This window comes from Rutidosis leptorrhynchoides, chromosome 3 (genome assembly GCF_046630445.1).
Source record: "Rutidosis leptorrhynchoides isolate AG116_Rl617_1_P2 chromosome 3, CSIRO_AGI_Rlap_v1, whole genome shotgun sequence".
Taxonomy (NCBI): Eukaryota; Viridiplantae; Streptophyta; class Magnoliopsida; order Asterales; family Asteraceae; genus Rutidosis; species Rutidosis leptorrhynchoides.
Window position 1 is genome coordinate 112,238,603 of NC_092335.1, and position 12,817 is coordinate 112,251,419.

General features: G+C 35.3%; 1 protein-coding gene across 1 annotated transcript; it reads left to right on the plus strand.

The window, feature by feature from the left end:
- The first annotated feature begins 5,500 nt into the window (after positions 1 to 5,500).
- LOC139896666 (probable inactive purple acid phosphatase 16) lies at positions 5,501 to 8,823 on the plus strand. Its single transcript, XM_071879309.1, has 5 exons — positions 5,501 to 6,006; positions 6,599 to 6,816; positions 6,911 to 7,191; positions 8,160 to 8,331; positions 8,475 to 8,823. Exons 1-5 carry the CDS (start codon positions 5,709 to 5,711, stop codon positions 8,685 to 8,687), a joined length of 1,182 nt encoding a protein of 393 aa, XP_071735410.1. The 5' UTR covers positions 5,501 to 5,708; the 3' UTR covers positions 8,688 to 8,823.
- The last annotated feature ends 3,994 nt before the right edge of the window (positions 8,824 to 12,817 follow it).

The following is a 12,817-nucleotide window of genomic DNA, read 5'->3' on the forward strand; positions in this document are numbered from 1 at the left end:
TACAAAATTGAAGGACCAACGAAGAAATTTTGTCAAAAATTTTCATTCACTTTTATATTTTTAATTTTCAATTCTTTCTCTAAACTTTTTTTTTATTTAATCCACAAATTTATAATTTTTACTCCATATTAAATTTCCCCCCTCCCTAAATATTACTGTTCTTTTCACTCTTATATTTTTTTTTCTTCCTCAACTGTACTCTTTAATTTTACTTTTTCAATATTATAATACGGAGTAATACAATACTAAAATGGTTTTTATTTATGTAAACGATTTTCCGCCGCAACGCACGGTATCACTCTCCTTGTTACTATTATTAGTTAATCATTCAAATCAATGATTAAATTTGTGTGTAAGCGTTAGATTTTTTTTGAAAGGCAAGATGAATATAATTACTCAAAACATAAGTTACAATACACGGCACCGATCACCAAAAGGATCGACCCGACAAAGTCCGAAATTTGCAAAGTGCGGAGGAAGCACTCAAGCAAACGATTACAAATTTAAAAATACATGAGGGTTAACAAGCCAAGAAGACCAATCGATGTTCCTACCCCTAAGCCGGCACGAGATCCATTCGAACGCTTTCACTTGAATTTCATTTACAATGACCGGGACACACCACTCTTCGTTCCGAAAAGCTTTCATATTGCGGTTCTTCCATAAATAATACGCACAAACCCACATCACTCCTTGCCAAATTTTCTTTCCCAACGAAGATGAGGCTTGAGTGATGCTTCCTTTAAGAGACTCCACACTCGAAAACGTACAAGACCCCATATTCCACCAATTATAGATGCGAACCCAAACTTCCGAAGCGAATTTACACGAAACAAGAGAATGATCAACCGTCTCGAGCCCATCATCGCAAATGGGGCAACGCACACTATGAAGATCTATTCCCCTTTTATCAAGCTCGACCCTTACCGGGATCCTTTTCTTTAGCACTCTCCAAATGAAAATTTCAATCTTTTTAGGTATGAGGTTGTTCCGGAGTGTTTCAGTCAAGCTAGGGTGATGACCGAGGATATGATTATCAATAAGAGTGGATAATCGTTTTACCGTGAATATACCGTCATTTGCTAGCGACCATTTCCATTTTTCACCCGAATTAAAATCAAAATGAATCGAGTTTATAAGGTTCTCAAGATCAGTTAATTCACCAGCGGTTCTTCCTGTGGGTAAACGAGACCATTCCCAGTTAGTTTTGTAGACCACCGCACCTGGATGATGAGGACGGGCAGAAACAGATTCTGAGATGGGGGCTTCGGTTACCACCTGCACAGAAGGAACAAAAACAGAAGGACAGTGAGATCTGATGGGGCGATTCGCACCATCCAAGCCCGAAATACATTCTGGAGCAGCAGGTTCAGAACCGAGAGCAGCAGCACACTGAAACGAGGTAGCACCCGAACGAAAACCATGAGTAGCAGCAGCCTGCATTGAGGTATTAACAGAGACAGCAACTTTTTTGACCCGGTCACTGAGCATAGCGTTCTTATTTGACTCGAGCATGAATAATCTTGGAAACATGTCTTTAAAACAACTTGAGCCGCACCAATTATCATTCCAAAATGAAGTATTCTTTCCGTCACCAATAGATTTGCTGAATGAGTTCCTGAACGCAATATCACAACCTTCGAGGCTATTTCCTGCAATGATAATATTATTCCAAATGCCCAAGGTCGATTGACGAGCAAGCCCATCGCCCGACCTTAAGCCACCGTCAATTCCATAAATGCTACGAATGATTTTTGTCCAAAGACAGTGGGTTTCGGTTTTAAACCTCCACCACCATTTGCCCAAAAGGGCAAGATTTTTGCCTTTTAGAGACCCGATATTAAGACCCCCCGCCCCATATGGTAGACACGTGATAGACCATTTAACCCACGAAATTTTAGAACCCGAAAGATCCCCGCCCCAAAAGAAATTTCGCCTCACACTCTCAAGTAAATTAAGCACACAAGGCGGAGCCCGAAAAAGCGCGAAGAAATACAATGGAAGGCTATTAAGCACCGATTTAACTAGGACTAATCTACCACCAAAGGATAACGTTCTTCTTTTCCATTCCGAAAGTCGTTTTATGAATTTATCTATAACCGGAGACCAATCACCAATCCTTTTCATCCTTGCTCCGATGGGGAGTCCAAGATAGGTAAAGGGGAAACTACCGGCTTGACATTTCATACGGGAGGCTAAGGATTCAATTTCATTCGCACCAACCCCAATACCATAAAGGCAACTCTTAAGAAAATTAACTTTTAGTCCCGACGCAAGCTCGAAGCATTTTAATATCTTAATAAGATTGCGAGCATTCGAGTTCGACCATTCACCAAAAAATATCGTGTCGTCCGCATATTGTAGGTGCGAGATGGTAACCTTATCATTTCCAATTTCCACCCCCTTGAAAATGCCACGATCAACCGCGGCTTTAGTGAGTATGTTAAGACCTTCCGCAGCAAGTATGAATAAAAAAGGAGATAAGGGATCCCCTTGTCTAACCCCCCTACCCATTGAAAATTCTCGAGTGGGTGAACCATTAATGAGAACAGAGATGCTAGCCGATTTGAGGCATCCACGGATCCAATCACACCATCTAGTCCCAAACCCCATGCATGACATAACCTCCAAAAGGAAGTCCCAATTTAGGCTATCAAAAGCCTTTTCGAAATCAACCTTGAAGATCAAACTCCGCTTTTTGTGAATTTTTAGAAAATCAATCGACTCATTGGCTATCAACACACCATCAAGAATATACCGCTCCCTAAGAAAAGCACTCTGCTCCGACCCGATTAATTTAGGGATAACCTTCCGCAATCTGTTGGAGAGAATCTTAGCCACAATCTTATAGTAGCTACTAATGAGACTAATAGGCCGGTAGTCACTAAGTGTAATAGGATCACTTTTCTTCGGGATTAAGGTAACGAATGAAGCATTACAACCCTTGGAGAATTCCCCCTTTTCCCAGAACCAGGAGATGGCATTAAGAACATCCTCTTTTATGATATCCCAGAATTTCTTAAAAAATCTAAGATTAAAACCATCGGGCCCCGGGGCTTTCGAGCTACCACAATCGTGAATTGCTTCAAGGACTTCTGATTCAAGGATAGGGGTTTCAAGATCATTAGCCTCATCAGGGGATAATGTCGGGTACGAAAGATCAATAAGACTCGGCCTAAATCCGGGAGATTCTTCAAAACGACTTTTAAAGTGGGAATAAGCCTCATCTTTGATAGCAAGTGGGTCCTCACACCAAACACCATTAATTAGCAAACCCCTAATATTGTTCTTATTGTACCCTCTTTTGATCACCGAATGAAAGTATCTCGAATTTTCGTCGCCCTCAAGAATCCAACGAACACGTGCTTTTTGCTTTAACATGTTAACTTTGATCTTTTCCTTTTGAAACCACTCTTTCCTCGCATTGAGCCATTGGTTCCTTTCAACCTCGTTGATGATGCCATTTTCGGCTTTAAGTTCAAGTGCCGAAGCCATGGTCTTCAACGCATCTATTTCACCCTCCAAATTACCAAACTTTTGTAAACTTTTAGACCTTAGTGTGGTTTTAGTCTTTTTTAACTTGTTCCTTAGGAAACAATCTTTTCTATAACCACCCTTATCATCTTCACACCACACGTCCTTTATCACTTGATCAACGCCCTCCATGTTAAGCCAATCGTCAAAAACTTTAATTGGTTTCGGCCCAAAATTCTTGATGTCGTCTTTAAGAATAATCGGACAATGGTCCGATTTACCGCGATCAAGTGCAACAACCGAGAGGCAACTCCATATGTTATGAAAATTATCATTTACAAGGAAACGGTCGAGCTTGCTAAATTTTAAGCCATCATCACTAACACGTGTGAACAACCTCCCCCCTAATGGGATATCGATGAGCTTGTTGATGTTGATGAAATCATTGAATTTTTTCGCTCTACTTTCAATAAAGTGGGAGTTGAGTCTTTCATCTTCGGATCTTACCTCATTAAAATCACCACAAACTATCCAAGAGTCATTAGGATCACCCGAAATCTTACTATGCAATTGATCCCAAAAAAGTTGCTTGCTAGGATCATCATGTGGACCGTACACATTGATGACATTGAATTTGGCCCCCGTGCTCTTCCATGTACCTCGAATACCGATAAAGAAATTCGAAACAAATGAGTCAATAACATCAAACGAACTAGTATCCCAAATAAGTAATTGCCCACCCGATTTCCCAACCATTTCCTTTTGGATAAAACCGAAATCATCATTTCCCCACAACACCCGAATCCAATTAGAGTCTACACAATGTAACTTTGTTTCTTGAATAGCCACAAAATTAGGTTTTTCCACACGACAAATGTTTTTCAACCAACCAACTTTAGATTCCTTACCAATTCTAAAACCTCTAATATTTAAAGATAGAAACTTCATAAGCATAAAAACTATCACGACAAAGAGGGAAAAGACAGAGGCTAATGAGTGGATTTTTCCACCCACTTAAGGCCAAGTTGATCACCAAAGTCCCTTAAACCATTATTACTAATAGAGAAAGAGGAATTATTCGAAGAATTAACTTGCCTCGATTTAGAAGATAAAGACCTCCTAGACGCATTAGGCACCGATTGCTTGGCACACGAGGAGCATGTGGATCTAAGGGGACCGGACTCCTGCTGATCTCTTCTTGCTGCATTCTTTAAGTTCAGTAGTCTAGAAGACGTATTCCACTTGCGAAGACTAGAAAAACAACAATCCTTTTTTCCTTTTGACTTGATGTTTGATTTTTTATGATTGTTTCTGTTATTATTTTTGAGCGATCGATTATTCTCTTCAGATCTTCGGTTCAGTCTGTTGACTCCAGAAACCCTATGTGTGTAAGCGTTAGATGAAGTGGACCTTTGGAGTGTTATCAAGCCTTGTTTCGATCATGTTGGACTCAATTTCATCTGAAAGTCTCATGTTCTTGCCATCATTTGCTTTATTACATTCAATTTTCTAGTGATTGTCTTAGTTCAAGTTATTAGTTTTTTTTTTTTTAACGATAAACACACATACACACATTCATTTTAGTCCACGGCGAAACTCGAACTAAAAAACTCAAGGTTAATGAAACTCCTTAATATCGTTAGGCTCGAAGCCCTTCAGTTTTTTTTGTTTTTATTGTGTGTTGAGGGTTGTTAGTGTTGGTTTCAATTTGTTGTAAATTTTTTGTATAAAAAATATGCTTATTTTGCATTCATTGATCAGCATCCGATGGCTAAGATTTTATTTTATTATTATTATTTTTTTATTTTTTAAAGAAAGATAATTTAGCCTTTCTTCGTAAATTTATTATATCCCGCATCCAAAATCAACTCGTTAATTGCTTTTCAAAAAAAAAAAAATCAACTCGTTAATTAACTTAAATTAAATAAATTAAATTGATGTCATTTTCAACACACTCATCATATTAACGGGAATAGAATCTTAAAAAGGTGAAATAAACAACAAACAAAATTAGAATCAAATTACTGAGAAATGGCAATGTACGTTGTTGGCAAGGATAAAGTTGAGAGTGAAATCTCACCAAGTTATAAATTTTTTCTTGGATATACTCACAACATCATTCGGCATATTCTCCAATAATAAAGCAATCATTTAAACTCACGTTATCCACTTAATTATATTGCAAGTTAAACACGCAACTGAAAACCAAACGTTCAATTTGAGATCATCGATCAATGGCCAAATCATCAGTCTCATCACAGGCGATTGTTAAATGGGGTGTAATTGCGATTCTTATTGTTTTATCGCTGAATATGGTCATGGTTCGGCCAGAAGACGGAGTGGATGACGGTGTCAGTGCGACTACGAGGGATGGTTATTTACGAGTACGTGGTTGTGGCGATGGTTCATCGTTCAAGGTGGCTTTATTTGCTGATCTGCATTTTGGAGAGAATGCTTGGACTGATTGGGGACCCACACAGGATGTGAACTCTGTTAATGTTATGTCCACTATTCTTGATGTAGAAAGTCCAGGTTTGTTAATCCACAAATAGTTAATTAGTTATGCTGAATTTATCACAATCATAGGTGGAAATATTAATTTTAATGGTCTAAATGTTTTATCGCTTGATTGATTATTGATATCAACTCCCAGTATAATTATATATCTAACATCGTTTTTGATATATCTACTAAATTTGTGCTACTTTTCAGCAATTTCATTGTATAAATCCTAAACACTAAAAATTGTGTAACACATTTTTTAAGGTAGTTTAGTAAAGTTTGGTGGATTTATCAAAATCATTGTTGAAATATAATTTTTTAATAATTTGAACTTTACTAACAACATACATATCTTGAGGTGACTACCAAAAAAGGTCGAAAATAATCACGCGATAAAACAGTTAGACAGCGCGCATCTGATTTAAAATATTCACTCTCTTAGGTAGAATGAAGAGGAAAACTTTATTAATAAAATAAACATGTATATCCATTTCTTTGTGTTTTGCCATGGCTAAAAAAAAATGAGACAGAGACCACATGATTAAAAACATAATAGTGCCAATTCTCTTATCTTATGTACCCTGTTGTATTTATTATAATGTTTACCATGTTTTGTGACCAGATTTTGTAGTATATCTTGGAGATGTAGTGACAGCAAACAATTTGGGAATTCAAAATGCTAGCCTTTATTGGGATCAAGCATTATCTCCAACACGAGATAGAAAAATACCATGGGCTACCTTGTTCGGTAACCATGACGATGCACCATTTGAGTGGCCTATAGATTGGTTTTCATCTTCCGGGATACCTCAAATCCTTTGCCCTTCTGTAAATTTACCCGGAAAGTTTCAAAACCAAGCCTGCACTTTTTACAGAACCATACAATAATTTGGTTAATTTGGATTGAATTTTTAATTTTTGGCAATGTGTAACAGGGGGAAACAAATGTAGCTTTAAGGGGTCAACACGTTTGGAACTGATGAAAAATGAGATAAGGAAGAATTCATTATCGTACACAAGATTTGGTCCACGAAATCTTTGGCCGAGTGTATCAAATTATGTTCTTAAGCTTGTATCCCCAACAAGTGATCACGAATCGCCTGTAATGTTGATGTACTTCTTGGATTCTGGTGGCGGGTCATACCCAGAGATTATATCAGTTATTCAGTCTGAATGGTTTTACAACAAATCTCAAGAGTTGAACCCTGATTCAAGGTGAATAGCATTCACTCTACAACAACAACAACAACAACAACATTACCCAATCCAACGAAAGTGGGGTATGGGGGAGGTGAGTGTAGACAATCATTCCTCGTACCCTAGGTTAGAAGGAAGTCACTACTCCACCCGCGGGTATAGAACCCGCGCCTAGATAAGGTCGTCCCTCCCTCTACTCTAGCGCAAAAGAGATTGCTTCCTAAAGGACCTCCGGCCCGAAGAGCTCATAAGAACGAAATAGACAGGGCAAATGATACGTACCTGTACGAGTAATGAGCGCCTAGCAAGAAGCAACCATACACAGTAACCATAAAGGGGACACATATAGCAGTAATGCACAACAGTAGGGCAAAGAGCATGAATAAAATAGTGCACATAACCATTTAATTTCAGGTAGACATACAGACAAACAAGATATATACATATACATATACATATACATATACATATACATATACATATACATATACATATACATATACATATACGCACCCACACCGACACACACATCGATGTATATATACCACACGAAAGCATGAAAAAAAAAAAAAAAAAAACTCATGCTTAAACATAAATACATATAGATACATTCGTAGATATATATACCTAGGTACAGATCCAAGACAGACAAACCTACATACACCAATACATGCACTTAGATACATAGATACACCAATAGCATTCACTCTACATATCTTCTAATTATAACATGTTAAGGTTATTGTTTTTTGATAAGTTTTTCATTAACAAACTTAGTTCAATAAAGCCTCTGTCACCACTTTTAGACGGGTTCCCAACCCATTTATACTTGCCCCTTTTGGAGTTGTTTAAAAATCTAACCCGTTTGACCCGTGACCCATTTTGACCCGTTACCCAAACTGATCCCAACCTTACCCGTTGGCAGGTATAGATGTGTATTACCTGAAGTATTAAACACTTAAACTATATGTGACATTGTATTACAGTATACCGGAAATTGTGTCTTGGCATATACCAAGTAAAGCCTACGAGAAGGTGGCTAAGAAAGCTACAAGCACAAGAACGCAATGTGTGGGTTCATTGTTCAAAGAACGTGTTGCAGCCCAAGAGGCCGAAATGGGAATGATGAAACTTCTCAAAAAAAGGTCTTCTGTTAAAGTAAGAACTACATCTCAAACTGTAAATCTAAATTTGATCATTTTCAACAGAAAAATGATCAATGTGATGTGTAGTTACACGTGTTCTGTAAATACACCAACTAAAATTGAATATATTTTCTCTTTTTTTATATGGTGGTATAGGCTGTATTTGTGGGTCATAACCATGGACTCGATTGGTGTTGTCCATACGAGAAGATGTGGTTGTGTTATGCTCGACATACGGGCTATGGTGGCTATGGAAGCTGGGATCGAGGTGCTAGAATTTTGGAAATTACTGATCAGCCTTTTTCTCTCAAGACGTGGATTAGAATGGAAAACGGCACGTTACATAGTGAGGTTGTTTTATCGACGTAGTTATTAGTTTTGTGTACAGCACGTCACTGTTATATTCACTATCGTTTCCCTTTTGATTCTGTATTCCGATTAGTATCAGTATATAAATGAATCAGAGTTGATATTTCTAGTGTTGGAAACATACACCAAATTAAGATGAGTAAAGATGCAAAAATACAAGTTCATCCGGATATACCTAATAACAGCTCCACTCTATTGTGTTAGTATTATATGACAATGGGGATGTTTAGCACAATGATTTTAAAGACTAGTAACCATTTTCACTAGTTTAGCATATTATATGAGTACAACTGACACGAGTAAATAAAATCATACAGTAATAGATTACAAATATAAGATAATCGTATCATAAACATATATAATGAATAATCTGAATAAGAACTGAAAATTAAAATGATCTAACCGAATTGAACCGAGCTTGTGCTTAACACAATTTCCTTGAACAGATTTTTCTGTTCCAGAATATACCGGTCCGAAGCAGCGTACTGCCGGACTTAAACACTTGCCGAAAGGTAACCAGAACGTTGAGACCGTATTGCGGCTAAAAGGAAAAAAGAAAAACTTTATGTGTGTATAGCTACATGATAACGCCATATTCATACACATTTTTATAAGCGTTATCGGTTCTCGTTGGTATTATTTTTAACACTTTCTGAAGACTTTGAGTTCGTACGAGATGAAAATGAAGATTTATGTTTAAAGAGTGTTTATGGGACTTTGTTGTGACTTTGGATAAGGTTTTAACGTAAAAGACATGAAGATAAAGACAAACGACAAGCGAAGCGAAAAATACATGTTTCAGCTGCAAATCTCGCATTCCAAGCATACTTCTCGCATCCTGATGGCCTCGCGAAATGCGAGAATCAGGTCCAAAACGCGAGGTCATCAACATTTTTCAGACTTCAACTTCTGGTCACTTTGTCGTGTTTCAGTTGCATTTTTCGAGTTTCAAGCACCTCGCGAAACGTGAGGATTTTCGCGAAACGTGAGAATCTAACGTATAGAGAAATTTTTTACTTTATTATAAATACCTTATGTAAATCCCTATATAGGGTATCATTTAAATTACGAATTATGGAGCAGCACTTACGAATTTTTACGGGTTTCAAGGGTGTTTGAGTATCTTAACACTTGGTTTCAATTGTTAATCATTGTTACATTCTTTACTTAAATTTTAATTGTTATAATGATTGATTATTGTTTGTCTATGTGTTTGATTTCTTCTATTCTTATTATGTCTAGCTAAATTTCTATGTATCCACTTAGATGATTAAAACCCGGTGATGGATTGCTATATTTCGTTTTCATTCAACTCATTAAAATTGCTCTTTATTATGTTTAGCTAAAAACCACCGTTATTTAATGTTTTCCAATTAATTGAATCACCGAGTTTATTGATTTTCTAACGACAGTTATGTGGATTGATGAACTTTGCTAGAATATTGACAAACCGTTTAGATAATCGTTAAAATTATATAAGGGACACCAAACTATAATTAGACGAATGGTGATTTGATTGTTGGTTGACTGAAAATAGTTGTGAGGTTGTAAAGGGACACCAAAACAACCTAAGTTAGATTATATCCTTGAGTGATTTAAAGTTGTTTGATTGTGTGATTAGTTAAAAGATCCATTATTATTAGAGTTGTTCTGTTTGAACCCGTCACATACGTTAGTGAGTAGGTTAATGACAGTTAAGTTACAAGATCTAACTTGTGCTTCAACATCTTGAGTGATCTAGACAATTGTGTGAATATACAGGGACAACTGTGACAACCCGGAAATTTCCGACCAAATTTAAACTTTAATCTTTATATATTTCCGTCACGATAAGCAAAGTTTGTAAGTTGAATCTCAAGAATTTTAAAAATATGTTCATACATTTATTTAACCTCGACCAAATTCCAATGATTCACGAACCATTATATGAACGGATATGATTATATATGTATATGTGTATATATATTATAACTTTAAAACATTAACAAAGTATTAGACGTATAATACTTTACATGAACGTATTTGTTTCAATGTGTCTATAGTTGGAATTATAAGATAATATCAAATAATTGAGTCATCAGATACATTGAATTATGATTACGAGTCTCTGTTGAGAGGTCCACTATGATTTGAGAAATCTATTCTTTTTTAACGGTATTCGGAATAATTGGTAAAGTGATTTATTAGAAGGAACAAAAGTGTCAATTAATGAGAACTAGACAAGGGTTAGTGGAGATTCTCGTTTGATTTTCAATTTATGCTTTACAATAATTGTCTCGTGACTTTTGATAAGATAAACTATTAAACTTGTATATTAATTCACGTGGAAGTAAAATTGTAGAATATAGATAACTAAGAAGATGGATATCGACAAGTTAAGTAAATTAACGTTTTACATTAAGGTGATTTCGTACGTTTATCTAACCTTTAGACTTTATACCACGTTGCACCAACAAACGTTAAGAACTGAAAACCTATGAAAAGTATATTTAATTTTATTTCTCTAAAATGTTTTACGATATAACAACCTCTACTAATATAACTTTTTAGTAAAATGATTCTTAAAAATACTTAGTTTTGGAAAATAAAGTTTTCATATTTATTTAATATTGTTTCAAACGTACAAAAATAATTTTTTTAAAGAACTTTATTAGTGTAACGTTTTATAAGATAAATTGTTCATAAGTTTTAAAGGAACTAGTTAAAGCTTGTATTATAAATTTATATATATATATATATATATATATATATATATATATATATATATATATATATATATATATATATATATATATATATATATATATATATATATTTTGTTTCACAAACGTAAAATGTGATACGATATAATATTTCTATTACGTAAACAATTTTTGAAATAAAATTAGCTTTGAAAAACTAAACGTTATATTATTAAATTATAAGATGTACAAAAATTATATATTTTAAATAAGAAAATATATATATATATATATATATATATATATATATATATATATATATATTTACTATGCGTTAATGTATAAATACATTTCAATTTTATTTAACGTATTTTAATAAACAACGAGACATTGATTTATAGAAGTAAATGACCACAACACTCAAATAAAGAAGTTATACTTTGGGTAATATAAGTTATAGATGATTAAGTCTAATTATTTATAATAGGTACACGTCGTGTAACATAAAGAGCTAGTTTTCTAAGCGTACGAATATGCGTTTGAAAAACCGGAACTAGGACATAAGTCGAGTGACAACGTACGAGTCATTAGAACTAAAATTATAGGTTAACTATGCACGTAAATATAATATAATATATAATTAATTATATAAATTAAATATATTATATATTAAATAAATATATAAACCGTCGGCAGCCTTGAAATCATTGGGAATGAGCTGGACAGGGGAGCTCCGCACTCGCGGAGCATATAGGCACAAAAACTCCGCACGTGCGGAAGTGCCAGTTTCAGGATTTGAGTATAAATCTCGCATTTTTTCTGTCGAACCATCATCCAATCTATCTCTCTAATTTCAGTAATCCGTAAAATTTATATATATTATTATTATTATATTTATTATTATTATTAAGATTAATATTATTATTAATCATACTATTATTATTAGTAGTATTATTACTAATATTATACATAAAATAATACGACGAAGTCATGTTCGGGTTATTTCAAAACGGGTTTTATGAGCGGGATAGAGCTAAGGAAATTATGGGTTATAGCTATGGAGGTTATGGGTAATGTTCATGGGTATGCTCGTGAGGTCAAGTTAGTGTTTATCATCTCCGTTGCGTCTACGTACCTTTCCTGCAATATTGAATCTCAATATTGATACGTAAGCGCTCATAATTTAATTTTTACATATTAATAGTGTATCCCTGACTAGTGCTCGAGTATATAGGCACTACAAGAAATCGGCTCTATTACGGTGACCAGATGTCGCCACATTAGACCCATTTGTCGCCGCCAAAATTCATTTGCGGCGACATTTGCGTCCCAAAACTGTCGCCGCATTAGAAGCGTCATGTTTGATATTTTGCGACGTTTTTTGCGGCGACGAACATGGGACCCACCACCTTATTAAAGAAAAGGAAAAAGAAATTCAAAATTATTTTT

What these genes read in the sequence shown, in the direction of transcription:
- LOC139896666 (XM_071879309.1), top strand. Translation starts at nt 5,709, where the DNA reads ATGGCCAAATCATCAGTCTCATCACAGGCGATTGTTAAATGGGGTGTA. An exon ending in TCTTGATGTAGAAAGTCCAG is followed by an intron (nt 6,007 to 6,598) that starts GTTTGTTAATCC and finishes TTTTGTGACCAG; the next exon opens with ATTTTGTAGTATATCTTGGA. An exon ending in AAAAAAGGTCTTCTGTTAAA is followed by an intron (nt 8,332 to 8,474) that starts GTAAGAACTACA and finishes ATGGTGGTATAG; the next exon opens with GCTGTATTTGTGGGTCATAA.